This window comes from Neomonachus schauinslandi, chromosome 1 (genome assembly GCF_002201575.2).
Source record: "Neomonachus schauinslandi chromosome 1, ASM220157v2, whole genome shotgun sequence".
In the NCBI taxonomy this organism is placed as follows: domain Eukaryota; kingdom Metazoa; phylum Chordata; class Mammalia; order Carnivora; family Phocidae; genus Neomonachus; species Neomonachus schauinslandi.
Window position 1 is genome coordinate 193491509 of NC_058403.1, and position 27370 is coordinate 193518878.

The window sequence follows — 27370 nt, forward strand, 5'->3', positions numbered from 1 at the left end:
GCAGTTCTGGTGCACGCCCCTGCCCAGCCACCAATTTGAGGGGCCCCTCTTTATCTCTGTGTAAAATGGAGCTTCCTTCTGTGTGAGGCATCCACCCTAAAAGGTATCAACCTCATGGGGCATGGGTGTTGGGCATAAAGAGTGTCTGTGATGGCAGTCCCCTCCCTACCCGCCACTATGGGGAGCCCCATTGCCCTGGGGGTCAAAGGGTCTGGTAAGAGCAGAGGTGGGTGCACCTGTCCCTACAGACTTGGATCCAAACCCAATAGTCTCCCTAAGGGTCATCAGTGTTATTAGGCCCTAATAATTTGTGAAAGGCCTACCACTTGTAATTTCTCAGTTAACGTCAGCTGGTAGTATCATTACTACTGCTGTGATTCTCATTTTCATAATCCCCATCCCTCTTACAGGCCCCTAAAGCCCTGGGCTTGCTCTCTTGGGGCTGGGGCTTGTAGATGGAGCCATTCTGCTAGGACAGAGCCCCGCATCCACCAGCTCTGTGACCTTAATTGATCCTGCAGGTCTCAATTTGCTCATCTGTAAAATGCGTCACCAATGAGGGTTTCCCCCTCTCAATTCCACCCAGGGCTGCGTGGAGGGGAAGAAGGCAGTGAAGATGCGAGTCGGGCAAACTCTGAGCCCAGCCTAGAACCTGGAGTGACTATTATTATTACTTGTATGTGTAGTCAATTCCAGCAGGGCAGTTCTGCTTCAGGAGCCTGGCAGCCCGGGGGACGGGCCCAGCAAATGCCGGGGGACGGGCCGGGGGAAGGGAAAGTTAGGCAAGTGGATAGACTCGGTCTGGGTCCCTAGGCGCGCCCGGGCCTGGGCTTCCCGGAACGGCGCCGGAAGGCTCTGGCGCAGCTCGGGCGGCCAGGGGGCGGGGCGGGGCGGGGCGGGGCGGGGCGGGGCGGGGGCGGGCCGAGGTCGGCCCGCCGCTGCTCGGAGGCCTGGGGTGATGCCGGCGCCCCGCCCCCCGTGGGCGGGCCCGGGGAGTCTTAACGCGCCCCCGCGCGGTGCCCGGCCTCGGCCGCCGCCAGTCGTCCCCGGAGCCGCCGCGCCGCTTGTCCGTCTCCGCGTCCTCGTCCTCCCCATCCTCGTGCCCGCCCGGTCGCGCCATGGAGGGCTACCACAAGCCTGACCAGCAGAAGCTGCAGGCCCTGAAGGACATGGCCAACCGCCTGCGCATCGGCTCCATCCAGGCCACCACGGCGGCCGGCTCGGGGTGAGTGCCCGCCGCGGAGCCCGGGAGGGCGCTGTTCCGGAGGCCGCGGTCACTGCGGGCGCGCCGGCTCCGTGTCGCGCTGCACGAAGCCTCCTCGAGGGAGGCGGCCGGGGCGCGGTCAGGTGGCGGGGACGCGCGCCTCGCCTGGCCCGGGCCGGAGGCGCCTTCCGCTGCGGCGCGCGCTCTCGCCCGGGCTTCCGTCCGGTGGGCCGCGGGGCTCCCGCTGCGCCTCGGGCCGGCCCTGCCCCTCGCCGGGCGCCGGCTCCCCAGCTGCTCCGCGGCGCGGGGACGGGGCTCGGGAAGCCCGGGCGGGGAGGCCCACCGTGACTGCGCTGTCGCCGAGAGCCCGGCCCTGCGCGGTGCGCTCTGCACGCGCGGCCCTGTGTGGGCGCCACTGCAACGTTCCACCTTGCGGATGGGGAGGGAAACCGTGGCCCCGAGTTTGAGTCAGTTGCCCAGTGTGACACACAGCGAGAGCTGGAATTGAAATGCAAGCTGCTCGACGCGAGAGCGCCTGTTTTAATCCCTCATTTTGCAGGCAGACTGGGGCCCGGTCCTCTCCCCACCTCACACGACTCCGCCCCTTCGCCGCTTCACGTTCCTGCCAGCCTTGGTTTGGGGTCCGAGTCTGGAGCAGGGCCTCTGCTGAGATGCCAGGCTTGGGGAGTGGGGAGGAAGGTGGCCATGTGGGTGCAGAACCCGGGCACGCGGCGTGCAGGGGAGGTCGAAGATGTGACCTGTGGCTGGAGGCGGGAGGAGTGGGAGGGGAGACTTGCAAGGCTAAGAGAACCGAGGACCGAGTTCCAGGGCCGGGCCCGCTGCCAGATGCACTTTCCCCAAAGGAGGGACAAGAGGCCCATCCCCCAACATGCTTTCCCGCCAGCCTTTCTGGCTCAGCAGGTGCAGAAAGGCAGCTGCTGATCCCAAGGAGCCTCCTCTGAAGGTAGCAGGGACGCTGATAATAACAGACCACCTTGCAGCTGGAGGTGTTGGGGAGGTGGTTGGGAGGGTGAGCCAGTGAGTTACTTCAGAGGCTGTTTCCCACTCTGTAAAATGGGAACAATAGTAGCTCCCATGCACTGGATGGTTTCAAGGGTTCCAGCGCCACCCTTGGGCCCTGGCATGAGGCCTGGGAGACTGCACTGTGTGGGACTGAAGTGATAGGGGGTAGGGGGTGATTTCCAGGAATCCTTCCAACCAACCTGTGTCCTGGGAACAATGACAAAATTCTAGCTTCTGGCCAGTGTCATACAGGATATATTATTAATGAGTAAATCTCTTTTGACTTTCAGGATGGGTACTCACTCACCATTTGTGCCTTTAAGACATCCAGTTCTCAGAAGGGATTAGACCTCTCCTGGCAGGCAGCTTCTCTCCCACCCCAACACCATGAATGCTTTGGATCCATTATCTCCATTGGGTTTATGTCAAACTTACCCATTCTTTGTGGTGTCGCTTGCTTAGGCAGGGATTTGGCTTACTCGCGGTGCCCTCTCCATAGCCTGGCACACAGTAGGTCCGCATACCTTGTATTGCTTGCTGGGTACTACTGGGTCCCCTTCCCTTGACCATTTCAGGGGGTCACTCACCCTGAAGGGCTTTATTGAGCCCTACTGTGTGCTAGGAACTGTCTAGCCAGGCTCTTGGGGATCTAGTTGGAGAGACAGCAGTTACCTGATTAAGTAGTGTTACATATCTGAGCATCTTGCAGGGCTAGACATGACCTGCAGACAATTACAGGGTCACCAAGCACCCAAATAGGTATCCCTGGCGTGACACAGAGCATCCTTTATTGCTAATCTTGCCTCGTGCAATTTGAGAATAACTGTTTGAGGGAGATGCTCTTACATTTCCTGAGACCAGGGTGTTCGGCGAGTTGCCCAAGCTGGTCTTCGGTGGCTGTCTGTTCCGCGCTGCCCAGCGAGGGGCTTGTCTTGATTGTAAGACTTCTGGGGCTGGCCAGGGAGGGCCAGGCTGGACAACAGAAGTTGGAAAGGAGAAGACAGGTGCAGTGATGGAGGGTATCAGTTGGGTCAGCTTGAAGGCACTCGGAGAAATGACCTAACATTACAACCTTAGGGGGCTCCCAAAGGGAAGTTGGAGAGGGGACGACCAGGTGCAGCAATAGCAGATGTCAGTCAGTCTGGGGGCACTCGGAGAGAAATAACGCAACATTACAGCTGTGGGGAGGCTCCCAAAGAAAGGGGTGTGGGGTGGGTCTCCTGGGACTTTGTTAGGTAGTTAAAAACCTACAGGCAAAAGATACAGTTTGTATTGGCTGAGAGTTACATGCAGGTTTACATTGTAATGCCTTTGGAGGAGCTCCTTGAGCTCAAAAGTTGTCCAGTCGCCAAAACAAAGAGAGTGTCTGAGACTGATTCCTGTGTGTTTGCCAGTGTGTAAAGACGCAGGAGAGACTTAGAGAACAACTTTGTTTTTCCAGTAGGAAGTAATACTGCTACACAACCCCTGTCACAAGAGGGGTGGTTAGGGGTGTGTACTGAGCGGTGTGTGCACGCCCAAGATGGCCACAGAGGACTTGGGGGCAGGGCGCTCTTCCGGTCCCTGGATGTTCACCTTGAGGCCCTGGCCCAGTCTGGGCAGTAGCCACAGCCCAAGTGAGCCTCCCCTAGGATGCCCCTTTTGTGGGGAGCTGATGCCCTGGGGTCTTTCCGTAGTCCCCCCCAGGGGCTGCGCTCACACATTCCGGGTTCAGGATGCGGGGAGGTCCCGATTTCTTGGTAGCTTTCCCATTCCTGTGCCATCACTGACCCAATGTCCGTGGAGCTCCGCAGGCCCTCGGCAGTGAGGACACCGGCCTCTGTGTCAGAGGAGCTAAGGGACAAAGCCCTCACAGAGAGCCCTTTGTGGGGGCAGCACTGACAATGGCCAGAGCTGCTCCGGGGTCCTGTCCCTCCACGTGCTGCGGGAACGGTGGCGGGAGCCAGCTCGTCCAGGCTTCACAAAAGTGAAACCTGATGGCCTTGTCAGAAGTGGCCCGGCTGCTGAGGCTGGTGATGAAGCTTTTCTAGTTCTCATCCTCCCGGGCTCGGCTGTGGCATTGTCCAAACAGCGCTAAGTGTTGTCTGTGGACCCCTTCAGAGTTAGGCCTGAATGGCGGTGGGGGCCGTGCCTTTAACGAGTCCCCAGGGCTCTGACCCACAGTGTTGGGAGGGCTGCCCGGGGCTGTCATGTCTGGCCAGACCTGGCTGGTGGGCACCAGGAGACAGGAACCTAACCCCAGCTCTGTTCTGAGCGGCTGTGCCCTTGTCAGGAAGGCCCTTCCCATCCCAGGGAAGTTTCTCCATCTTTAAAGGAGAAGTCCATAGACAGGTGATTTTTCCAAGTGGATCCCTCAGGAGTGGGACTGGGGGAGTGGAATGAGCAAGCTCTGGGGTCCTGCCACCTGCTCTTACGGGCTTCACATCCTGGAGGCCCATGTGACTTTGAAGTGGCTGGAAGCACCTGCTCCCCAGCTCTGGCTTTTGGGGATGCTTTGGCTGAGTGCTCAGAGGGCCCCTTCATGGCCCAGGCCCCTTTGAGTCTCTGGCCCCATGGAAGCCCTGTCTTTCTGGTCAGAAAGCTGCTGCCAGGGCCTCCTCCTTTGGGGCTGCTTTCTACCCCAGCCTGGTGCTGACTGAGGCAAGAGTACAGCCCGTTGAGATTGCCCCAGCAGCAGCATTTCCCAACTCGGTGTGAAAACACGAGGCTGTCCTAGAGTGACTCAGTTCTTTGCCTGAGTGACCTCTGAACTCAGCAGGGCTGGTGGTCCGTGTTTCTTGAAACCGGAAATCTGCTTAGGGTCTGGCTGAGATGTTTTCATGGTTTCTCATCAGCCCTGCCTGCATTGTGGCCCCTGTCAGAGCACTGATCCCTGGACTTTGTTAGGCAGGCCTGTGGTCACTAGAGCCTGGTCCCACAAAACCCGGAACTTTCTTGTTGCCACAGACCACCGCTATCTGCCCTGGATGTCCGGGGCACTCTGAGGGCTGGGACCTGCCCAGAGGTGGGTCCTTAGGCAGTCTCTGTGCTCTTGTCCTGAACGATGAGGCAGGGTCTGCTCAGAGTTGAGGGGGGCCTGTGGGGGCCAAGGTGATAGACTCCAGCAGCAGGTGGGTCTGGCTGACTAGGGCATGCACCGTTCGGGCTTCTTGCTCAGAAGTTGCACTTGGAGCCTGAATGAATCTCTGAGGGCTGCACAACTGGACGGGGGAATGTGGACATTTGAGAACTTCCTCTACTGGCTGCTCCCCATCTTTTATCCTCCTTTGAAAAACAAATCTGCAACAGCTCTGTTGAGGTATAATATGCAAATCATAATATTTTACGTGTACAGTTCAGTGGCTTTTAGTAAACTTAGTAAATTTTTTAAAGATTTTATTTTTTTGAAAGAGAGATCGAGTGCGAGCAGGGGGAGGGGCAGAGGGAGAGGGAGAAGCAGGCTCCCTGCTGAGCAGAGACCTGACTCGATCCCAGGACCTTGAGATCATGACCTGAGCTGAAGGCAGATGCCTAACTGACTGAGCCACCCAGGTGCCCCATAAATTTAGTAAATTAACAGTTATTTACAATAAGTTTTAGGGAATTTACCACATCCAATTTTTAGGACACTTCATCACTCCTGAAAGGTCCCTCGTGCTCATTTGTACCATCCCCAGCTCCCAGGTAACCACTAATCTACTTTTTGTAAATCTAATTCTTCCAGACATTTCATATCAGTGGAATCATACAGAATGGGATTTTTGGGGTCTGACTTTTTTCACTTAGCATGTTTGGAAGGTCCTGCATATGGTCATGTGGCAGTACTTAATTTTTATTCCTGAATATTCCATTGTGTGGATGTACCCCATTTTTTGTGCTCATCAGTTTCTCTTAGCATTTTGCTTGTGTCCTTGCTCTTCTAATGGTGGAATTTGTGACCTTGGGCAAGTCACTTCCCTTCTGTGGGCCTTAGAGGTTCCATCTTCAAAATGAGGAAGAGGTTAGACTTAATCTCTGATACATTAAACAAAAATACTGAACAACTGCCATTTTTCTGGGAACTGTGCCAAGCTCTTTACACACACACACTCCCTCATTCAGCAAGGTTCTGTTACTATTCCCAAGTTCACTGAGGCTCAGAGAGGTCACATCCCTAGGATCTCAGAGCCAAGATACATCATTTATTCATTTGTGCACTTTGTGCCAGGTGCTGTTCAGGCCCAAGACTACAACAATGGAAAGGCTCAAAGTCCCTACCTTTGTGGGGCTTGTGTTGCAGTAGGATAAACAGGCAGTAAATAGCCATGTCATGTCAGGTGGTGGCAGGTGTAAGTGAGGGGAAGAAGAGGTATTTGCAGATAGTGTGGTCAGGGAGGGCTTCTCAGAGGAGGTGGCATGGGGGTTAAACCTCGGAAGAATTGCTGTGAGGTCTGGAGGCAGAGTCTTTCCAGCTAGGGCAGTTCCGGGAACAGGAAGAACAAGGACTGCTTCCAAGGGTCACTTCTACCCTGCATGCTGGGATTCCCTTCTGAGTATTTTTGTTTAAATAAATATATACCTCAAAAAGAGTGTAAATGATGCACGTATGTTATAAATAATACACCTGGATGTGCCTACCACCAAGCTTAAGAACTAGGACATTGCAGTGCTTTAAAACTCCTGGGTGTCCCTCCTCCTTCAGAAAGAGCTACACCCTGAACTGTGCATTTTCTTTTTTTTTAAGATTTTATTTATTTATTTGAGAGAAAGAGAGAGAGACAGAGAAACAGCATGAGAGGGGAGAGGGTCAGAGGGAGAAGCAGGCTCCCCGCCAAGCCGGGAGCCCGATGTGGGACTCGATCCCAGGACTCCAGGATCATGACCTGAGCCGAAGGCAGTCGCTTAACCAACTGAGCCACCCAGGCGCCCCAATGTTTATTTATATTAGTTGAAACATATGAAATCGTCATATTTGTAGGTCATCACTTTTTAACAATTTCATATGGTTTAATCCAGCAGTGAGTTTTGATATCTAGTAGCTTAAGGCCTTCCAAGTTCTTTTTTTTTTTTTTTTTAATATTTGATTTATTTATTTGAGAGAGAAGTGAGCAAGCGGGAGAGAGCACAACAGGGTAAAGGGCAGAGGGAGAAGCAGACTCCCCATTGAGCAGGGAGCCCGATGTGGGACTCGATCCCAGGACTCCGGGATCATGACCTGAGCCGAAGGCAGTTGCTTAACCAACTGAGCCACCCAGGCGCCCCTGAACTGTGCATTTTCATTCCATTGTTTTCCTTCTCATTTTATAACATTTGTATATTTCCATAAATAGGATGGTCTTCTCTGGTCTGCAGATCTTCTGCAGTGCACTTTGCTCGCATGGTATAGTTGTGAGAGAAGGCTGGTGTTGGATCTGTGTAGTTCACTCATTGTCACTGCCCTGCAGAGCATTCTGTTCTGTGAGCGGAGTGTGATTACCCTATTATGCTGATGCACACGTGGGTGCCTCCCGGTGTGGCCACTGCAGACAATGCAAGGACAGCCCCTGTTCTTCCTGGAGCACATCTGAAGCGAGGCACGTGCACATTTGGCTGGGGGAGGGTTTCTGTGATGCAGTTGCTGGGCCTTAGGGAATGTGCATCTGCCCCTGCTGATTGGTTTCTTTGTAACCGTTAAAAGATGACTCGGGTTTTCTGGGGCGCCTGGGTGGCTCAGTCGTTAAGTGTCTGCCTTCGGCTCAGATCGTGATCCCAGGGTCCTGGGATCGAGCCCCGCATCGGGCTCCCTGCTCCACGGGAAGCCTGCTTCTCCCTCTCCCACTCCCCCTGCTTGTGTTCCCTCTCTCACTGTGTCTCTCTCTGTCAAATAAATAAAATCTTTAAAAAAAAAAAAAAAAGATGACTCGGGTTTTCTGTTTCTTCTTGAGTCAGTTTTGGTAAGTTATTATTATTATTATTATTATTGGTAAGTTATTTTTTCCTAGACATTTTTCTGTTTTGAAATTTATTTGCATCAGGTTGTTTGGAGTAGCCTATCATCTGTTAGGCCTGTCCTTCCATTTTTGGGACTTGCCCTTTCTTTTTCTAGATCCTGCCTTATCAGAAGTTTACTAAATTTATACTCTTTTATTTATTTATTTTTTTTTTAGGAGCTAACTCTTAGCTTTTTTTTTTTTTTTTTGGTATATTTGCTTCCATTCCATGAGTTTCTATTCTTTATTATCTCTCTACTGTCTTTTTAAGTTGTTTCTTAGCTATGGGTTTTCAATTCTTGTGGTTTTTACTTTCTTCGTTGGGTACTACATATTTCTTTTTCACAGCAGATTATTTCTCTTTGTACTTCTACACACTGAGGCTTGCCTCCGTGAGGCTGTTGTAGGTGCTTGGCCTCCCTGGTTTGTTCACTTGCCAAGGAGCCTTGTGGCTCCTTGTGATGTGGGCCCAGCTGGAGTATGGCAGGAGAGGGGTCATTTTATGGAGCTAGCAGCCATATGTCCTGGTAATGGAGAGCAGCCTCGCCAGGGGGTGAGGGACCTTCTCTCTACTCCTGCAGGGAAGCTGGTGAGCAGGTGGAGTGTGTGCTAAAGGGAGGAGAGTGGGAACGCCTGGAAGAATGTGTCTTCCGCTAGGTGGGACCTTTGAGACACTTAGGCCTTGCTCTCCCCATCCGTGCCCCCTTCACAGACTGGCTAAACTGGGACTGGGAGTGACCGTTCAGGCCAGTGCAGGTTTGGGACAAACTTGTAGCCCCCTGTGCGTCACAAAGGGTAGGACAGAAAGTGTCCTCCGTCCCCCACGCTATGCCCCCGCAGCTGTCTAGCCAGTTTGCATCCATGGGTGTGTCTCAACACCCGGGGGGGGGGCTCCACCCACAGATGTCCCCCTCCCCCCAGACAAGTTGGGGTTGCAGGGGAAGCCACAGGCTCCGTACACTCTCGGCCCTGAAGGCCCTGTAGTAGGTTGAGCTTACGAGTAACCATCTCAGTCTTTGGCTCGGTTCTTCCCTCCCTCCCGTCCTCAGGGCGTCACGGTTCCCACCAGCACATGAAGAGTTGGAAGCACCGGGCGGTTTGGCATCTGGTCTTCCAGGAGATGGTGGTGGCCAGTGATGAACTGGCTTCAGATGCATTATCTTATAGGGCCTCCCCACGCCCCCACCTAGCATCCCCATTTACAAATGAAGGAGCTGAGCCTCAGGGAGGTGAAGCACTTGGTCTGTACGTCTTGTCTCTGTGGGTACGAGGACAGGCAAGCAGTGAGGCCAGGATGCGGACTCTGGAGGGAATAACCTTGTAGGCTCGCCCCTCATGGGCCTAGCAGGGAAGGGTTACTCTTCAGCTTCTGGTGTCTCTTCCTACCTGACCTTCTCCCTCCCACCACATCTCTGGCCAGGCCTGGGCATGCTTCCACCACGTGTAGAAAGGGCTTGAGCCTGTACATCATCGATCCCTGAAGCCCCTGTGGGGGAATGTTGCCCTGGGCTCACCGGGTGGGCGGGGCAGGGGGAGCTCCTGCATCTGTCTGCCGTCTGTCTGCCCGCCTTCTCCCCTGCGCAGGTTGGCCCACTCTCCACCCGCCCCCTTCCCCAACTTCTCCTCATGGGGTCAGCACATTTCTGAGACAGGATCCTCAGAGACTGGCTGCCCTGGGAGGCCGGGGAGGCAGGAGGTCAGCCTGACTGGTGTTGACTGGGCTGTCCTCCAGCTAAGTTCAGCACGAGGGACGAGGGGGAGGGGTCCCAGCCCTGCAGAGCAAGGTTTCCTATTTATGTCTCCTCACCTCCCTCTTTCAGGCCTAGTGTCTTTTCCCCATGACCGGGAGTTCATAGAGATGGCTAAGTATAAGTTGAGTGTGTGCTGGGAACGTGGTACTAAACCAGCATGGACAGTTCTGGGATTTCTCTACTAATGTGTCTGCCCTGGGAGTGACTCACCCCCTAACCCAGTATGGGGGGTCGACTGGCAGGGGAGGAGGGAGGCGCGTGAACTCCAGGTGCTGCATGTGCCCTTGGGTTTGGCATCGGGCATGTTTCCGTGTCAGACCCCCGAGCAGCGCCGAGGGCTGCACTAAGCTGCATGGACCGGGCGGCTGGGAGGCCCGTGCCCCGAGGCTGTACCTGTTCACAGAACTGTGGACCAGGAATTCTAGCATGTTCTGGCCCCCCGACTGGCTGACTCACAAGGGTCCTAAGAGACCTCATCGAGTCTCCGCTAAGGTGTGACCCTTGCATTTTCTGTTGCTCATGCAAATTGTTATTTGCAAGGAACTGCATTTAGTAGAGCAAAAGGCAAAAAAAAAAAAAAAAAGGAGGAGACCCCTTGATCCCACCACTCCAGGGCTGGAAGGGCAGCCTCTTGCTTTTGTCAGCAGCCCCTCTGCCCCTGTGACAGGCAGAAAGGGTTGTTGTTTTTCCATGATCGGAGCCTTTGTGGAAGATGAGATAATATGTGTTGCCTTTTAAATTCTGCACAAAAGCTTGGCTCCTAATGGCTAGCCTTTCCCATGCCAGTTGAAAAACGGCCAAGTAGCTCAGTGATGCCTCGGAGAGTCCAAAGCCCCACTTTCCCGGCTGCAACTCCAGGTACTGAGGCTGCTGGGAGCTTTGTGGCCATTCCATGAGCCTTCCCCCTTGCTGCCTGCCCATGGCCTGAGAGAACCAGCACCTCTGGCGGCTGGGAAGGCAGGGTGCCCCTCGCGAGTGGGCAGCGTCCTGAGCAGGGCCCCTGGGACGTAGCTTGCTGGTCAGACACAGCGGGGCCCCCGCTCCTCGGCTGCTGCTAGAAGCCTAGGATCTAGGCTCTAACCTCTAGCCTCCGCGCTGCCTTGCACGGGGTCCGTTCTGGGCTCTGGGAGAGGGTGACCCCGTGCCACCCATAGTGGCGTCCTTAGGACCCCATGCAGCCATCCCAGGAGCAGGAGTGTGTGGCTCTCTGATTAGCCAGGCCTGTGGCTCCTTGGCATATGTACCCCTAGGTCCCCGTATGTGGGCCTGGGGCGAGCCCTGTCTCCCCGAGGCTCGGGGCCGTGATGCGTGGGTCTTGTCTCTCTCCTGGCCCACAGCCACCCCACGTCATGCTGCAGTGCCGCGGAGATCATGGCTGTCCTCTTTTTCCACACCATGCGCTACAAGCCCCAGGACCCCCGGAACCCCCACAACGACCGCTTTGTGCTCTCCAAGGTAGGAGCCCAGCCGGCCCCCCTTCACCTGGGCCAGGTGGCGCCTGGGCCTGAGCAGTGAGAAGGTGCTGGCAGCGAGGGATCTCTGAGGGGACCTCCCCCCTGGTGTCAGCCTGGCCCCAGCCCTCCCTTTCCACTCGCACTCCCTGTGTGCTGGCCCGGCCCGGCCCCGCTCCTTGGTGCCTTACTCTGTGCTGACCCAGCTGCTGTACTTAGGAAATAAACAGCTGAATCCCTCGGGGACTGTGAGAATGATCTGCCAGATCTTCTGCCCCCGTTTCATATGAATAGGCAGGACTCAAGTGCAGGTCTGGGGTACAGCTTTGAGGCTTGGTGCACATGTGTTTCTGGGCCGGGCCTGCGCCCCAGGGCCCGCGCTTGCTGGCTGGGGAGTGGGGGAGCACTGTAGCAGGCTTTGGGCCGAGGCGCCCGGTCCCACCACTCATGCATGAGACTCCCAGCCAAAAACCATGCCACGGACCCCTGAAATCCACCTGCGCCCAGGCCTGGCCCCGTGGCCTCTGGGCTCCCAGGGCAGGCATGAGAGCTTAGAAGTCTGTCCAAGTCTGCTCCCATGCCAGAAACCGGGGATTAGGGCGGCCGGCTGCCTGCTGGGGTTTTGGCATCGGCGGGCCTCACAGCTGTGCGCCCCCTGCACCTGTCCCAGGGCCCATTCGGCCTTGGCTGTGGTTAGCTTCGGGCTGCAGAGGGATGGAAGGGGGATGTGGCCTTCACTTGCCACCTCCCTGAAAGGGCTGACGGGCTCATCCAGACCCCACTTTCAGTGTGCCCCCCAGTATTGACGCCCCCCCCCACGCCCCCTCCCCCCCCCTGCCCCCCCCCCCCCCCCCCCCCCCCCCCCCCCGCCTCGACAGGGCCACGCGGCTCCCATCCTGTATGCCGTCTGGGCCGAGGCCGGCTTCCTGCCCGAGGAGGAGCTGCTGAACCTGAGGAAGATCACCTCTGACTTGGACGGGCACCCCGTCCCGGTGAGCACACCCCACCAGGAGCAGCACAGCTCTCTGTGTCCACTTCCTGTTTTTCAGGGCATGTGGGAAGGGAGGCGGGGTGCCCGCTGAGAAACTGAGGGTGTTGAAAGTGGGAGAAGAGGGCGTTGAGGTGAAGAAGGAAGGAAGTCGGTGTCTCCAGGGCACACTCTTCACCCCAAGCAGGTGCTTAAGGGCAAGGCCTTTGGAGGCCCCAGCCCAGGGGTCAGCTGCAGAGAAGACCTCTCCCCAGCCCCATACGCCCAGCCTCCCTGCCCCCACGGGGCCGCCCTGGCCTCGTCAACACAGCTGGGGAGAAGAGGTTCACCGCGAGGTCAATAAGGGGGTCGCAGCAGGTGCTGGGGACACCCCAGGGAAGGGTCCCAGCTTACTCCCTGAGGTGCTGGCGCCTGCAAGTGTTTGGAGTTCATAGGTTACCATGAAAACTCACCCTCCATCTGGGCACCCGGTGGGGCTAGATATTTCATGAGTCTTGTCATGGGTGGGGGTGAGGTGGGTGATGTGGGAGCCTGAGGTCGCCCAGCTCCCTTGTGAGCACTGCTGGTATGTGAACCGCACCCACCGTGACCGTTCCTGGAGGGTGAGAGCTCACACTCCAGGTGCAGGCTGCCCTGGGGCTGGGCCTTTCTGCACACCCAGCCTGCACCTGGATCACCTGGGAGGGTGGGTGGGTTAATGCTCCTGCCTGCTCTTTGCTGTGACTAACTGTGGCCCTCTTGCTATGACAGAAACAAGCCTTCACCGACGTGGCCACTGGCTCCCTGGGCCAGGGCCTTGGGGCCGCTTGTGGGATGGCCTATACGGGCAAATACTTCGACAAAGCCAGGTAAGGCTTCCACTCCCCAACCCTACCCTCAGTAGTTTTGGGAGGGGTCCTTAGTGACCAAGCCTTAACCATTGCCCCCAGGTACCTCCTCTTGGGCCCCATGGCCCCATTGTCTAACGAAGCGCCACATGCGAGGCTCGAGCCACTTGCCTTTATCTTGGGGAAGGAGATTATGTGTTCTTCAGGGTTCTGGGCATCCCCGAGCCCCACCTGTCAATCAGAGAAGAGACAAACATTGGGGAGAAGGACCAGCAGAGGGTGGGCAGGCAGCCTGGTCCAGCACGGGGCAGTTTGGAAGAGAACCCCGTTGTGGCAGATCTCAGTCACAAGGCTGTGTGGTGTGGCAAGATTTGGCCTGCAGACAGGGATCTTTATTGGTAAGGAGGGGAGAAGAGTTGGCCGCAGACTCTTAAGGAAAGCATGCGTCAGATGGCTCCTTCATTCCTTTACTGACTGGGACCCCGCGCTCAGTGTTTTATAGGGTTTCACCCCGATAAGCCCCCTGAGGGCTGGGTGGTGACATGAGTACACGTACCCCTCTCACAGATGGGAAAACTGAGGTAAAATGCTTGCCTCGTGGTGGAGGCAGGATTTGAACCCAGGGTGTGTATTCAGAGTATATTAAGAGTCCCCAGGTTGCTCTGAGGGACCCGTGAGTAGGAGGATTCCTGGAGGAGGGGCTAGTGAAGCCTGGCCTGCGGGTGGCAGGAAGGGCCCAGCTCTGCAGCTGGGCTTCCCCAGTGCCCTACAGTCCACCCCAGTGGCAAGAGAAGGGCCGTAGGCAGGGCAGTCATGATGGTGTGGTGGTGACCGTGGGCCCAGAGAAGAGAGGGACCGCAGTGAGCACCTACTTTATGCGGCGGGGGGAGGGAATCCTGAGACCGCTCTCTAGGAGTGGAGCTGAGGCTGTGAGGCCTTCCAGACCCTCTTGGGGCCAAGCTCAGCTCCACCAGAAGTGATTCACCGTGAAGTGAAGAAAGGCACAAAGAATGGGATGTATGTTTAAGAGTATTTTATTTGGCACAGAACCAGAGATGTGAGTTAATTATTCCCTACAGATGCTTGAAGTAATTCCCTGTGAAGGGTCATTTCCTGACCCTAACATAATGGAACAAGCCAGTGTAGGGAGAAGTTTAGCTGGGTTCCCAGCAGCCAGGGTTGGCTAAGGCTCAGGCCCTTGGACTGTACCTTGCAGGGAGGAGGGGGCGGGGCTGTCCGGGGAACTACCCTGCTCCCGGAGCTGGGGGCCTGATAGACTAGATCTGGCCTCTGGGTCACGTCTCTCCTGTCCACCTACCAGGGAGCATAGATCAAGCTGGCTCTCTTTCTTTTCTCTTTGAAATAATTTTGTTTGAATTATCGAATACCAACTCATGTGAAAAATATGGAAACGCATTAAAAGGAAATGAACGTTTTCCTATTCTCAACTACATCCCATTTGAATCTCACTTAACATATCCTATTTCCTCCATGTTATTGTGAGAAGAAACTTACGGATTGGTAACCTCGTGAACTCCTCAGCGGCCAAGCCTTAACCATTGCAGCCAGGTACCTCCTCTTGGGCCCCATGGCCCCATTGTCTGACGAAGCGCTTAGTATGTATACAGTTGTACATTCTTCTTTTTAGAAAAATAGAAAATTCTGAACATGGTGCACATTTTCTCCCCTAACTGTCAAGAGCTGGTTTTAACGATTGCGTAATGGTCTTTCTGTTTTATGGATCTGCTGTAACCCGTTGGGCAGGCCTGTTGTGGTGGGACATTTGAGGTGCTTTTCAAACACGTCTGGGGCACACGTTAGGGTCCCTTGTCTTCAGGGTAGTTCATGACTGTGGGCCTTGGCAGCCCCCACTCCAAATCCAGCAGCTTTAATACACAGCTTCTGTAGGCCTCCCCGGCGTCTCCTCGGGGACCCTAGCACGCCCTCCTGACCGGAGCCTGAGGCTGTGTCCACCCTTGGCCCCAGTCTGCCTTCCACAGCAGGGGGTGCGGGCTTGGGAAGGCGGCCGTGTGTTTCCCTGGAATCTCTTCCCAGGTAAATCAGATTCCCTCCAGTCTCTCTGGCCTTGGTGCCATTAGGCTGCTCACTCTGGGGAGCTGCTGTGCCGGACGCAACCCCCTGCAGCGTCCCTGGGCCCCCACTGCGGCATGCAGAGGGGAGAGGAGACCAGCCGCGGGGACAGGCCCCTGCGAGTGCGGGCCCCGAGACCCCTGCTCTCGGCCCAGGCCCCGGGGGCCTGGCCTGCTGAAGGCCACAGAAGGGAAGGCAGGGCAGAGGGAGGATGCAGGAACCTCCCTGACCTGGCAGCTGGCAGAAGTGCTGAGTCATGCTGAGTCATGCTGACGGCGTGCCCTGGCGGTCCCTCCCGCCTCTTCCCCAGCTCCAGGGCTGTTGCCTGCTGCAGCGGCAAGGCGGCTGTGTCCCCTCTGAGCCTGTCCCTGTCCCCGCACGAGCCTCACCCCGTGGGGCCACACAGCTGGACGCTGGGCCGGGAGGGGGAGAATGGCCAGGCCCTGCACTGCCCCAGCTGTGTGCGTTCCTGGACAGCAAGGAGTGGACCGCGCGGGCCAGGCGGTCCGACCTGTGTTTGAATCCCCGCTCGGCTCCTCCCCAGCTGTGTGACCTTTAGACAAGTCCCTTGACCTTTGAGCCTCTTTTCTTATCTGTGTGATTTGGGAGTAACAACTGTACTTACCTCAAGGACAGGGCCGCTCGGCTCGGGGAGCCCCTGGGTGCCACGCACCGGCCTGGGGATGATGGGGCGGTGTCTGACACCCTCCCTGGGGTCAGAGCAGGCTCTGTTCACTGGGTAACTTGCCCCAAGTTCAGTGCTCTTTTTACCAGGTCCCACTGCCTTTGAAGCCATCGTGGTTGCCTTGTTGACCCAGGACAAGGCCCCTGGGGTGGAAGTAGGGCTGGGCATGAATCTTGGGGTGAGAGCCAGCCTTGGAACCTTGGGGACAGCCCATCCTATGAGGCACTGTCCCCACCATGATCCCGGTCCTCAGCTGCCCTTGTTAGTGACCCATCTCCCACCTGACAGCTTACCCTGGGTTGCCTCTGGTGGCACATCTTGGCCCCCCCAGCCCACTCCTGGGATCAAGTTCCCAGGGCTCCCCAGTACTCCTAGTTCCTACATGGGTGGAGAGAAGCAGACCCACCCCATGCAGGTGGCTCAAGCCCTGTCCCCACAGTGAGAGTAGCCGCCCCCTCCCGCCACCAGTTCTTGCTCATTTTACTAGCGCCCTAATAACCCCTGTTCTCTGGATCTTAGAGAGCAGAACCCTGGGTGTGGACGCGGGGTGGGCAGCAGGGACCTGACTGATAGCACTGTTGCGTGTCACATATGGCTGCTACTCCCGTCCCCAGGGGGACAGGCTCTCCAGGAGGGATAGTCTGGCAGCATGGTGCCCCGGGTGAGGGGGGCTAGCCCCTGACCCACCGCCTCTCCACAGCTACCGCGTCTACTGCATGCTGGGAGACGGGGAGCTGTCCGAGGGCTCCGTGTGGGAGGCCATGGCCTTCGCCAGCATCTACAAGCTGGACAACCTGATTGCCATTCTTGACATCAACCGCCTGGGCCAGAGCGACCCCACCCCCCTGCAACACCAGGTGGACGTCTACCAGAAGCGTTGCGAGGCCTTCGGGTAAGTCCGGGGCTGTGGCCTGAGCTGGGAGCTTTTCAGGTTCAGGGCCTGAGTCAGCAGGAGGCCATGCCCTATCTAAAGAAGGGGTCTGTTCTTCAGCGTTTGGCTCAAATTTCAGACTTAAAAGTGGCGACCCAGGCCACCAGCCTGGAGCTATGGGCTGAGGCCCAGTGTGAGTGAGTTCCTTTACTGGTGAGGCTGTGGGACAGGATAGTCCTCAGAGCATCCACATCCACGTAACATGACTGCACCCTTCCTCGCTTGGTCCTTGGCTGAGGTGGGACGAGGGGCCCAATGTGAACCAGGCCAGCTCCGTGAGGCTAAGGGACATGTGGCTCTTGAGGGTTTGAGCCTCCGTCTGGGGGCCGCCTCCTGTGCCAGCCTGAGGGGGCAGAACAGGCCGCCTCTCTAAGTGGGACAGGGTCGGGGTTTTCCGACCTTCACCGTGGGGCGTGAGTGGTTGAGAATTCAGAGTTCCATGTTACAAAGCAGGGAGGTCATCTGGGTGGGTGTTAGCCAGAGGGGCCCTCACCTCAGTGTCCCTCTCCTGCCCCAAATAAAAGCCTAGCTGCTCTTGGGGCTCCAGGGGACCTGGGCCCCCATGCTCAGCCTCAGCTGAGGAGTCTGAAAGACCCTGGGCCTCCGGGGCCACCCTTTGTAGATGAGTCTGCCTGGAGAAGGTCGAGGTGGGGTTGCGGTCCCTGGTTACACAGCAGCCGCGGGTTTGTTATCCCTGATGACTGACCTGATAGAGAAAGCGAGGAGAGGAAGTACTCTTGTCGGACAGGGGAGGAAACTGGGCCGCCAGGTGTCCCAGGAGCCTCCTCAGGCCACACCGGTTGGGGACCTGGAGCATAACCCTGGCAGCGTCCCTGGGTCTGTAACCTGTGTCCTGAAGTCTGGTTGTGTCACCAGCTTGCCTTGTGTTCTTGGGCAGGTTATCCCAACCTCAGTGTCAGTCTCCGTTTACGTGTCTATAAAATGGGGGCAGCCACAGCACCCCAGGGGTCATACTGAGGCTTCGGTGGGTTCGTGTGTGTGGCGCTCGGCCCGGGGCCTGCACAGAGCGGGCGCTCAGTACACGTTAGCTGCTACTTTATTACTCTTGATGTGACCGAGGCCCAGAAAGGACTGCCTTAAAGAGAAAGTGTGCCCTGCCCCGGCTCCTTCCCTTACATGTTTGGCGGCCTGGCTTGTTTTTCTTTTCTTTTTTTTAAGATTTTATTTATTTATTTGAGAGAGAGTGAGTGAGAGTGAGAGTACAAGCAGGGGGAGCGGCAGGCAGAGGGAGAGGGAGACTCCCTGCTGAGCAAGGAGCCCGATGCAGAGCTCAATCCCAGGACCCTGGGATCATGACCTGAGCCGAAGGCAGATGCCTAACCGACTGAGCCGCCCAGGCACCCTGGCCCATTTGATAAATGTTTCCAGCACCTCACATCCAGCATCTGTGGAGTGACCAGATGCGTTCCCTAAACAAAAGTCAGGCCAAAACGTTCTTGAAGAATCTAACAGCAGACAGATTCCAGACCCAGGGCATTGTCCCCAGTGCAGCGTTCAGGAAACACAAGTAGATCAGGAGCGAAAGAGAAAATAAATGAACCAAGCTTTGAAAGAGAAGAAAATCTTAAGAAAGAGAAAGAAAATCTGTTCAGAGGCAAGTAGGAGGAAGTAAAATAATTTAAAAAGGATAAAGAAAAAATAAAACCAAAAGTGGAAACAAAGTCTTTAGTGGGTTTTTTTTTTTTAAGATTTTATTTATTGATTTGACAGAGAGAGCCGGAGAGCACAAGTGGGGGAGCAGCAGAGGGAGAGGGAGAGGCAGGCTTCCCGCTGAGCAGGGAGCCCGATGCGGGGCTCGATCCCAGGACCCCGGGATCATGACCTGAGCTGAAGGCAGATGCTTCACCGACTGAGCCCCCCAGGCGCCCCTTTAGTGTTTCCCAGCCGTGTGGCAGAGCGAGGGCAGCCCTTTCCGGGGGCCCAGCCCCTGCCGCTCACTCTCACCCATCTGTCCGTAGCTGGCACACTGTCATCGTGGACGGACACAGCGTGGAGGAACTGTGCAAAGCCTTCGGCCAGGCCAAGCACCAGCCAACGGCCATCATTGCCAAGACCTTCAAGGGCCGGGGGCTCCCAGGTTCGTCCTCACGCCCTTCCTCCCCCACCCGACCCCTGCCACTGGGCCCTGTGGCCAGCCGAGGTGGTGGGGGTTTCCCCTGGGGGGTGCGTCTCTGAGGTCCCATGTCTGGGGAAGTGCCAGGCCTTTGGCACCTTATACCAGGTGCACTGGGCTGGGGAAGGGGGAGCCGGGGACGCTGTGCCCCATGAGGTAACTCAGCAGTCCGCGTGGCTGAGCCAGGATTGGAGCCCAGGTTGGGCAGGTGGACCCGCGGGTAAGGAGAAAGGACAGGTGTGACACAGTCCCCCACACCCTCCTCGGGTGTCATCTGCACCGCATCCAGCTGTCTGCCCTGAGCGGAAGGGCTGACACAGAGTCCGGAGAACCTGGGAAGACCAGGTTCTCCCCGAAGAGGTAAGCGGGGTACCCTGCGCACCGTGGTAAGGGGCTTCCAAGGTCCTGTTGGGCAGAGAGCCCTGAAGGGTCTGGAGGGTGGTTCCTGGCTGGGCCTGAGAGTGGTGCTGCCGCCCAGCACGCAGGCCCCTTGGCCTCCAAACCCCTCGGGTGGAGGCAGCCCTAGCCCGTTACACATGGGAAAACATGGCTAGAAGGGGTCAGGCACGTGCCCAGGCACATGGGGCCTAACTGCAGACCCAGCTTCTCTGTGCCACACGCCCCCCTCTGGCCCACCTGCCCATGTGGACTTGGGGCAAATGAGGACATGCACTGCTGTGTGGGGGAAGGTACATGGCTCTGGAACCTTCCAGGGAGGGGGCGGACGTTGAGGAGAGGACTCTGGGGTATTGTCACCACCTGGCATGGATGCCTCAGGTGTTAGCGCCAAGTAGGGTCTGGAAACCTCAAAGCTCCTGGGGGCCTGTAGGGGGGCTGGGTGCTATGTGGGAGAGTCAGTCCTCGGCTCTGCCTGGGCTGAGGTGACCTCAGAGGAGGGGGCTTGCTGGTCCCGACACAGCAAGGCAGCGTGGTGAGGGATGCCCCTGGATGCCATTCTGCTGCACACCAGTGCACTGGGGGACCTGGATAGAGCTCACCCTGCTCTCTGGGCCTCAGCTTCCCCTCTAACGGCCAGGCTCCCTCCTGACCGACCCATTCAACAAACCGAGCAGGATTTCTGCAGCAGGTCCCTCCCTGCAGGTGGGGAGGTGGTGCGGAGGCTCATGCATGCCCCCCTCCCCCCCCCGCACTTGGCTGTGAGCCAGCTCCTGGAGACCTGGCAGCTGTTCAGTGGGTGCCGGGCACACAGACTCCTGGTCACCCGACCAGGGTCACCCAACACAGGGCTCTGCTTCACAGCATTCCTGCCCTGGCCGAGGCCTCCTGGCTTGCCCTCAACTGTTGGAGAGTCAGCCCCACAGAGCAGTTTCCTGGTCCTCAGGAGCTACGGTCTTACCAGGCCCTCTGCCCTCCTTTGTCGTACCCGCAGGGATAGAGGATAAGGAGGCTTGGCATGGGAAGCCCCTCCCCAAAAACATGGCTGATCAGATTGTCCAGGAAATACACAACCAGATCCAGAGCAAAAAGAAGATCCTCGTGACTCCTCCACAAGAGGATGCCCCTTCAGTGAACATCACCAACATCTGCATGCCCAGCCCACCCAGCTACAAAGTTGGGGAGAAGGTATGGAGTTGGGCCTTGCTTTTCTGGTCTGGCTGGGGTGGCCATGATTCTCTGGTTCCCTGAGGCTGGGGCCGAGATGTGTCTCTGGGGGGCTGGGAAAGGGAGAGAGGAGAGATTAGTTCAGGGAGAGGAGGAATCCTAGGTGTTGATCCTGCCATCTCCTCCATGGGGACAGCCAACTGTGAAATTATTTACCTGCAGAGGCTCAGAGAGGGCAAGAGGCTGGCCCACAGTCACACAGCAAGCTACTGGCAGCGCTGGGATCAAAGCCCACAGCACCTGATCTTATTCCCTTATCTCTGGCCCTGTAGCCTGAGTCCCTAGGTCTGAGCTCAGGACTGCCCCATGTCTGGCCTAGCAGAGCCTAGGCAGGCCTGTCCTGCTCCAGGGCCCTCCCCCATATGAACCCACACCAGGCTTCCGGACTGCCTGGCCCTCTGTGTATTCCTGTGCAGGGTGGGGTGAGCTCAGACTTCTGTCACAGGTGTGTTAGAACATCTTCTGCAGCTCCAGTGGCTCACAGCTGGGCTGGGAATCAGGGCCTCTAGGGACTTCGGAGACATCCAGTGTAGAAGTTCCCACTGGCAACCTTACAGAACTTACATTTCCCCGGGACTGTGTGTTGTTGAACTTCCCTTTTCTACCCTTATTTTAATCCTTTTCCTCCCTAAAAGCTGTGACCTCCAGGGGCTGACCCAGGCTTCAGGCCACATGCCTACCCCAGTGCTCAGGGCACTTCCCATGCTCTCCTCCCCACAGATAGCCACCCGCAAGGCCTATGGACAGGCCCTGGCCAAGCTGGGCCGTGCCCACGACCGCATCATCGCCCTCGATGGGGACACCAAGAATTCCACCTTCTCAGAGATCTTCAGAAAGCAGCACCCAGACCGCTTCATTGAGTGCTACATTGCTGAACAGAACATGGTGGGTGCGAGGGGTGGGCAGGGGGGCACAGGGCCAGCCACAGCCTGGGGCTGAGGTCCGATGGGTGTGGGGCAGGGCTGAAGTCCTCCTGCTCCTCTGGGCTATGTTGGCAAATGCCAGGTGTGTGCTGGAGGCGAGCCCGGGGAGACCCCAGGAACAGCCAGGACCCGGCACTGACCTCAAGTAACTGCAGCGGCGAGGGAGAGGCATGTATGTGTGATGCTCGGGAGCAGACGTACTAGATGAGTGTACAGACAGGAGAGCTGAATGGGCTGCAGGTGCACACCGGAAGTGCTGTCTGTAGGCCACGTGTGGTGGTCAGTGGGCTGTCTCTTGGGGTAAAGGCCTTCCAGGTGGTGGGGAGCCCCAGTCACAAGGCTGGAACATAATGGGTCCAGCAGCCATGGTCGTCTCGCCGAGGAGCCCAGCCTGGCCTGCAGGCCCTTAGCACCTAGAGCTCCCTCTCTCTGAAGGCTGCCGGGCCCTACCATATCCAGAGTTCCTTCTCCAGCTGTACTTGAACTTGTCTCTCTGGGGCTTCTGCTCCTGGCAGCTGGAGGGTTCAGACTAAATGGGCACGGTGCGTGGGCTGGGGAGGCCACAGCAGGTGGCTCACGTCAGGTGGCAGGTTCCAGAGCTGATTTGGAGCCACGGCCTGCCGGGATTTGGGTCTGGAGCTTCCTCAGGCATAGAAGTGCAGAGGGAGGGCTGGTCTCCACAGAGGGCTGGGGTTGGCGAGGACGATGGGGACAGGGTTTGCAGAAGCCGGGGAAGGATGGAATGTCTATGTCCGAGCCTGCTAGCCTACTCTCTGAAAGGCCTTCCTTGTTTGCTAGGAAAAAAATGATCCCCAGGAATATAATTTTAAAGAATTTTTGAAGTGGTCATTTCAAATCAAAGGAGTTTGATATCAGACAGACTGTGGAATCCATGCATGCACAGGAATCTCCTGCATGGGAAGAGGAGAATTTAGTCCCTAGGATGACTGAATCCCCCAACCCTCAGGAGGGGCGTGAGCTCCTGGGCTCCCCGGCCACCCTCTCCCTCCTCTTTGGGGCTGACGCTGTCCCCGTCTGCTCCCCAGGTCAGTGTCGCAGTGGGCTGTGCCACGCGCAACAGGACGGTGCCCTTCTGCAGCACTTTTGGGGCCTTCTTCACACGGACCTTCGATCAGATTCGCATGGCGGCCATCTCTGGGAGCAGCGTCAACTTCTGTGGTTCGCACTGCGGTGTGTCCATCGGTGAGTTGAACGGGGCCAGGAGGCTTGCACCTGTAACTTCTCCAGGCTTCTGGACGAGGAGGTTGGGGGGGTGGGGGCGGGCCGGATTCCATTCCATGGGTGAGGGGCTTACTTCCACTGTGTCCTGTCCCGTACCCCAGGGGAAGATGGGCCCTCTCAGATGGCTCTGGAAGATCTGGCCATGTTTCGGTCAATCCCCACTGCAACGGTCTTTTACCCAAGTGACGGGGTGTCTACAGAGAAGGCGGTGGAATTAGCAGCCAATACAAAGGTTGGTCACATGGCCGTTCGCGACGTGGGGCTGGGGGTCAGCATGCCAGCGCAGCGCTGGCCGTTCACTGCCCCACAGGGTGTCTCCTGACCTCGCCGCTGGTGCCTGTGACTTGTGGAAGTTAGACCAGGAAACACAAAACACACACCACGCTTTCTGCTGCGTGGCAGACATTGCCGACCGATCACTGAGCCCATGAGGATCCTGGCAGCCCGTGTCTGTCTGGCTGTTGATGCCTATCTCCTCCCGGAGTTGGGTTCTCCAAGACAGAGAATGAGCTGGGAACTATGAGCCATAATGTCACAGACCAGAGCACCGTGCGGGGCGCAGCCCCACTAAGAGACCAGCCTACCTGAAAGAAAAGCCGTTTTCCGTGTGGGGCTTGGGGCTGGCAAAGCCATGGGGCTGCTCTCCCTCAGGACGAGTGTCTGGAGGGGGTGCACGCTACAGAGGACAAGACTGTCCCTTTTCCGGGGGTGGGGGGGTAGCCGGCATGAGGTGGGGGCGCTGGCGTGGTGGACGTTTGCGAGTGAGAAGCAGTGGCCTTTCTAGAAAGAATCCACTCCCCAAGGCTGCCCATGCATGCCACGTCCTGCATCCTTTGTCACTGTGTTTCATTCTAGGGCATCTGCTTCATCCGGACCAGCCGCCCAGAAAACGCCATCATCTATAACAACAACGAGGACTTCCAAGTCAAGCAAGCCAAGGTCAGTTCTGCGCACGCCCCAGTGAGACCCCAAAGCACGTCTGAAGCCAGGGCCCACCCCCGGCCACCAGTCCCTGAGCCTCACTGGCCCCGGTGTCCTCCCCAGGTGGTCCTGAAGAGCAAGGATGACCAGGTGACTGTGATCGGGGCCGGAGTGACCCTGCACGAGGCCTTGGCTGCTGCTGACCTGCTGAAGAAAGGTGAGGGGGAACCCAGCCAGTCTTAGATCAGGCGCCGACGGCGTACACGGTCCTGGGAGTGAGAAGGAATTTCATTCGATTAAATGCTGATAGTAATAAAAGGCACCTTGTATCAACACAGGGCTTGAACTCACGACTCTGAGATCAAGAGTTGGATGCTTAACTGACTGAGCCGCTCAGGCGCCCCACTGAAGCCACCTTTTGAGCACTTTTGACTGTGCGGCCAGTGTGATGGGGAGAGCTGGGGCTGCGGTGGCCACAGGCCCTGCCCCTGCCCCATGGCCCTGGGGTTGAGGTGCCCCAGCACGGTGGTCCGATCAGCGGTCCTAGAGCCTGCCAGTAGGCCTGAACTGATTATTCAGCATCTCCATGCCTCAGTTTCCCCATCCATAAAGTGGAGATAATGTCACCTTCCCAGGAGGTGTCCTGAGGATTTAATCCATGTGACCTAGCATTATTATTATTATCATCAGCATTGCAGGCTCACAAATGTCAGCTACTGACACGGTAGGGGACGTAGGAGCTCCACAGAGTCACAGCGGCCGCCACGGTGTAGCCGTGCTGAGCAGGAAGGAGAAGGCAGACAGAGGTGTCCTTAGGAAAAGGACCTCAGATGCGAGTAGGAACTGATAAGCAGAGGCCCTGGCAGAAGGAACCACGTGTCCAGAGCTCCAGGGAGCTGGAGAGAAGGCAGGGGAGGCCCAGCCCTGTCAGGGCTGGAGATCCCGGGGGAGGGCTTAAGGAGGCATGGCAGAGATGGACTCGTCCTTCTGAGGCCGTTCGGCTGGGTCCTCGCCCGACCTGGCCCCTGTACCTGCAGCCGCAGCTCCCCTCCCCTCCTCCGGCGAGCCCCTGGCCCTGTCTCACATCAGACACTGGGAACTGTCCTCCGGCTTCCCCTGCATCTTCAAAGGCATCTGGGAAGATGAAGTGAAGCTGTGTGGGCCCCTGCCAGGCCACGCAGTGTTCTTTGATGGTCCAAAGGCTGAGATCCTCTGGCCCTGGGTGTGAGGGGAGAGAGAAGGACGTTTCTCCTCTTTGAGACCAGACGCTCCAGAATCAGTGGGTGCAGGATGCTAGAGGACATGGGCATCACGGATAAGCAGAGGGAGGGGGCAAGCCACTGGGGGGGCTGCCCACCACCACCCAGGTGATGGGAACAGAACGACAGCTGGTCTCCTCAGGATAGGGATAGGCCCAGGCTTTTAACTGTGTTACAACTCTTGGGACACCCCACGGCACCCAGCGCCTCCCCCTCAGCCACGCCCCTGTGTTTTCTCCTCTCACAGAGAAGATCAGCATCCGTGTGTTGGACCCCTTCACCATCAAGCCCCTGGACAGGAATCTCATTCTTGAAAGTGCCCGTGCTACCAAAGGCAAGATCCTCACCGTGGAGGACCATTACTACGAAGGTAACAGGCTGTGGGCCAGAGAGCCAGGGGCAGACGGGTCAGGGAAGGGCTGGGGGCACAGGGCCACAGGCAAAGGGCCGCAGAGGGCTGGACGTCCCTCCTCCATCCTGCCCCAGGACGGCAGCTGGCACCTGGCCTCCTGTTGGCCCCGGGCTTGGCCAGGGACCCAGCAAACTTGGCTGCTGGCATGGCTCCTTGGAGCCCCTGCTGCCCTGGGAGCCCAGAAGGATCGTGACTTTGCTGCTAAGAGGAGAAAGGCGCTTGTGTGCCTGACATAGTTGAGCGTTCGGTCCGTTGTGCAGAATTTCTGTCTTCTACGGGTCCTTCACAAAGCAGCCCTCCGCAAGCACACACCGCCCCTCCTCCAGGGCAGGATCCGGGGAAAGAGATGGGCTCAGACTGTGGGGTCAGGTACAAATGCTCATTCATCCAGGACAGCTTCCCAGAGCTTGGGGTTCAGAATGATTCAGAGGCCACATTTGGGCTTAGGAGGACGCATAAGTATCACGATCGATTGATGATGTCTGCTCTGGCTATGGGCACGGAGGAGGGTGGTGGATGTGCTGTGTCCGCCCTCCTTGGGCAAGGGAAGGAACTCGGGTTGGCAGAGGGCCGAGGACGCCGCACCCACTGCCCACCCTGAGGCCGCGTCTCCTTTCCTTTACGCAGGCGGCATAGGGGAGGCAGTGTGCTCTGCCTTAGCGGGCGAGCCTGGCATCACCGTCTCCCGCCTCGCTGTGGGCGAGGTCCCGAGAAGTGGGAAGCCGGCCGAGCTGCTGAAGATGTTTGGCATCGACAGGGACGCCATCGCACAGGCTGTGAGGGACCTTGTCGCTAAGGCCTAGAGAGGGTAGGGGGATCGAGAGGGGAGAACCTCCACATTCCTGAAATTCTGGCAAAGGTGCTCAAAGATGTACGGAGAGGAGTGATAAAATGTATGTTTTGAGAAAAATGATTTGGCCCGGAAGTGTTTCTTTGAGGAGAACGCAGCCGGTGCTGGAAGAGGCGGAGGTGAGACTTTCGAGTCTTGGGCGGTCACCTCCCCTGGGCCCAGTGTCTGCCCTCAACCACCAGACCTGCTGCTCCCCTCAAGCACCACCAGGAGACCTTCCGCCGCAGAGGCTGGAACCCACTCTGGCCTCACCCTCAGCCGGCTGGCCCCGCCTCCCCGTCCTCAAGGCCCCACAGCCCTGTGGTCAGAGGTCCCCCCCCGGGGAAGGGAAGTGCATTTGCTTATAGGCCCAGCTCCTCCCCTTAGCCTCCCGAACCAGTAACCTCAGAGGAGCAGAGGGAAACAGCAGTCCCCGTCCTGGGGAAGGGGACCCTCAGGTTGGGTGGCATCAGAGCGGTGGGGGGCGAGGGGAACCGGGAGGCCCGGCTCCCGCCCGGCACCACCACCCAGAAGTTCTCAATCCCGTGTGCAGAACTGCCTCCCCTCGATTTGCTAAGGCGCAGGTCCCCGGGCCTTGCCTCTGCTGCCTGGGATCCCACCTGACAGCTGGCCCAGGAGCTTGTCACACCGAGAGGGGCTGGACGCCGCTGGGTCTCACTCCTGTGACCGCAGGATTCTAGCGCCCTCTGCTGGCCGCGCTCCACCGCCGGAGGCCTCGCTTGTGGCCAGACGCACAGAACCGGGCCCAGGACGCACCAACGCTGGGGAAAGACTGGATGCTCCCGGCCACTGGTGGGGGGGCCCCAGGAAATTAGCGCCCTTGGGGAGGAGGAGACGCATTTGTAGACATGTCTGCTTGCCTGTCCAGCTATCCGCTCCAGCAATATGAACCAGTCAAACCCACAGAGGGTGAACAGCCCCTCACAGAGCCCCTCAGCCTGGTGTGGCTGTACTGGGGGCCGTGTGCCCGCCTTCAACACCACCAGTTCCAGAAGGAGCCAAGAGCAGGGCTGGCCTGTTGTCCACCTCGGGGCCAGGGATTCCCAGCCTGCTAGCATTAGCTGGAGGTGACCAGCACTAGGCAGGGAGGTCGAGGCAAGCGCCAGGCGGGCCAAGGGTGCCAGGCGC

The 27370-nt window shown here is 57.7% G+C and overlaps 1 protein-coding gene across 1 annotated transcript; it reads left to right on the top strand.

Moving 5' to 3' along the window:
* The first annotated feature begins 1003 nt into the window (after positions 1-1003).
* Positions 1004-26302, top strand: TKT (transketolase). Its single transcript, XM_021695165.2, has 14 exons — positions 1004-1225; positions 11243-11360; positions 12235-12348; positions 13095-13192; positions 16648-16839; positions 18858-18976; positions 20403-20596; positions 21356-21520; positions 22605-22761; positions 22902-23032; positions 23656-23739; positions 23845-23938; positions 25228-25350; positions 26020-26302. The coding sequence occupies exons 1-14, from the start codon at positions 1119-1121 to the stop codon at positions 26193-26195; spliced, it is 1872 nt and encodes a 623-aa protein (XP_021550840.1). The 5' UTR covers positions 1004-1118; the 3' UTR covers positions 26196-26302.
* Positions 26303-27370: the final 1068 nt, after the last annotated feature.

Coding starts and splice junctions, on each gene's coding strand:
- TKT (XM_021695165.2), top strand. CDS start 1,119: ATGGAGGGCTACCACAAGCCTGACCAGCAGAAGCTGCAGGCCCTGAAG. Junction 13,193..16,647: donor AAATACTTCGACAAAGCCAG/GTAAGGCTTCCA, acceptor GCCTCTCCACAG/CTACCGCGTCTACTGCATGC. Junction 21,521..22,604: donor ACATTGCTGAACAGAACATG/GTGGGTGCGAGG, acceptor TCTGCTCCCCAG/GTCAGTGTCGCAGTGGGCTG.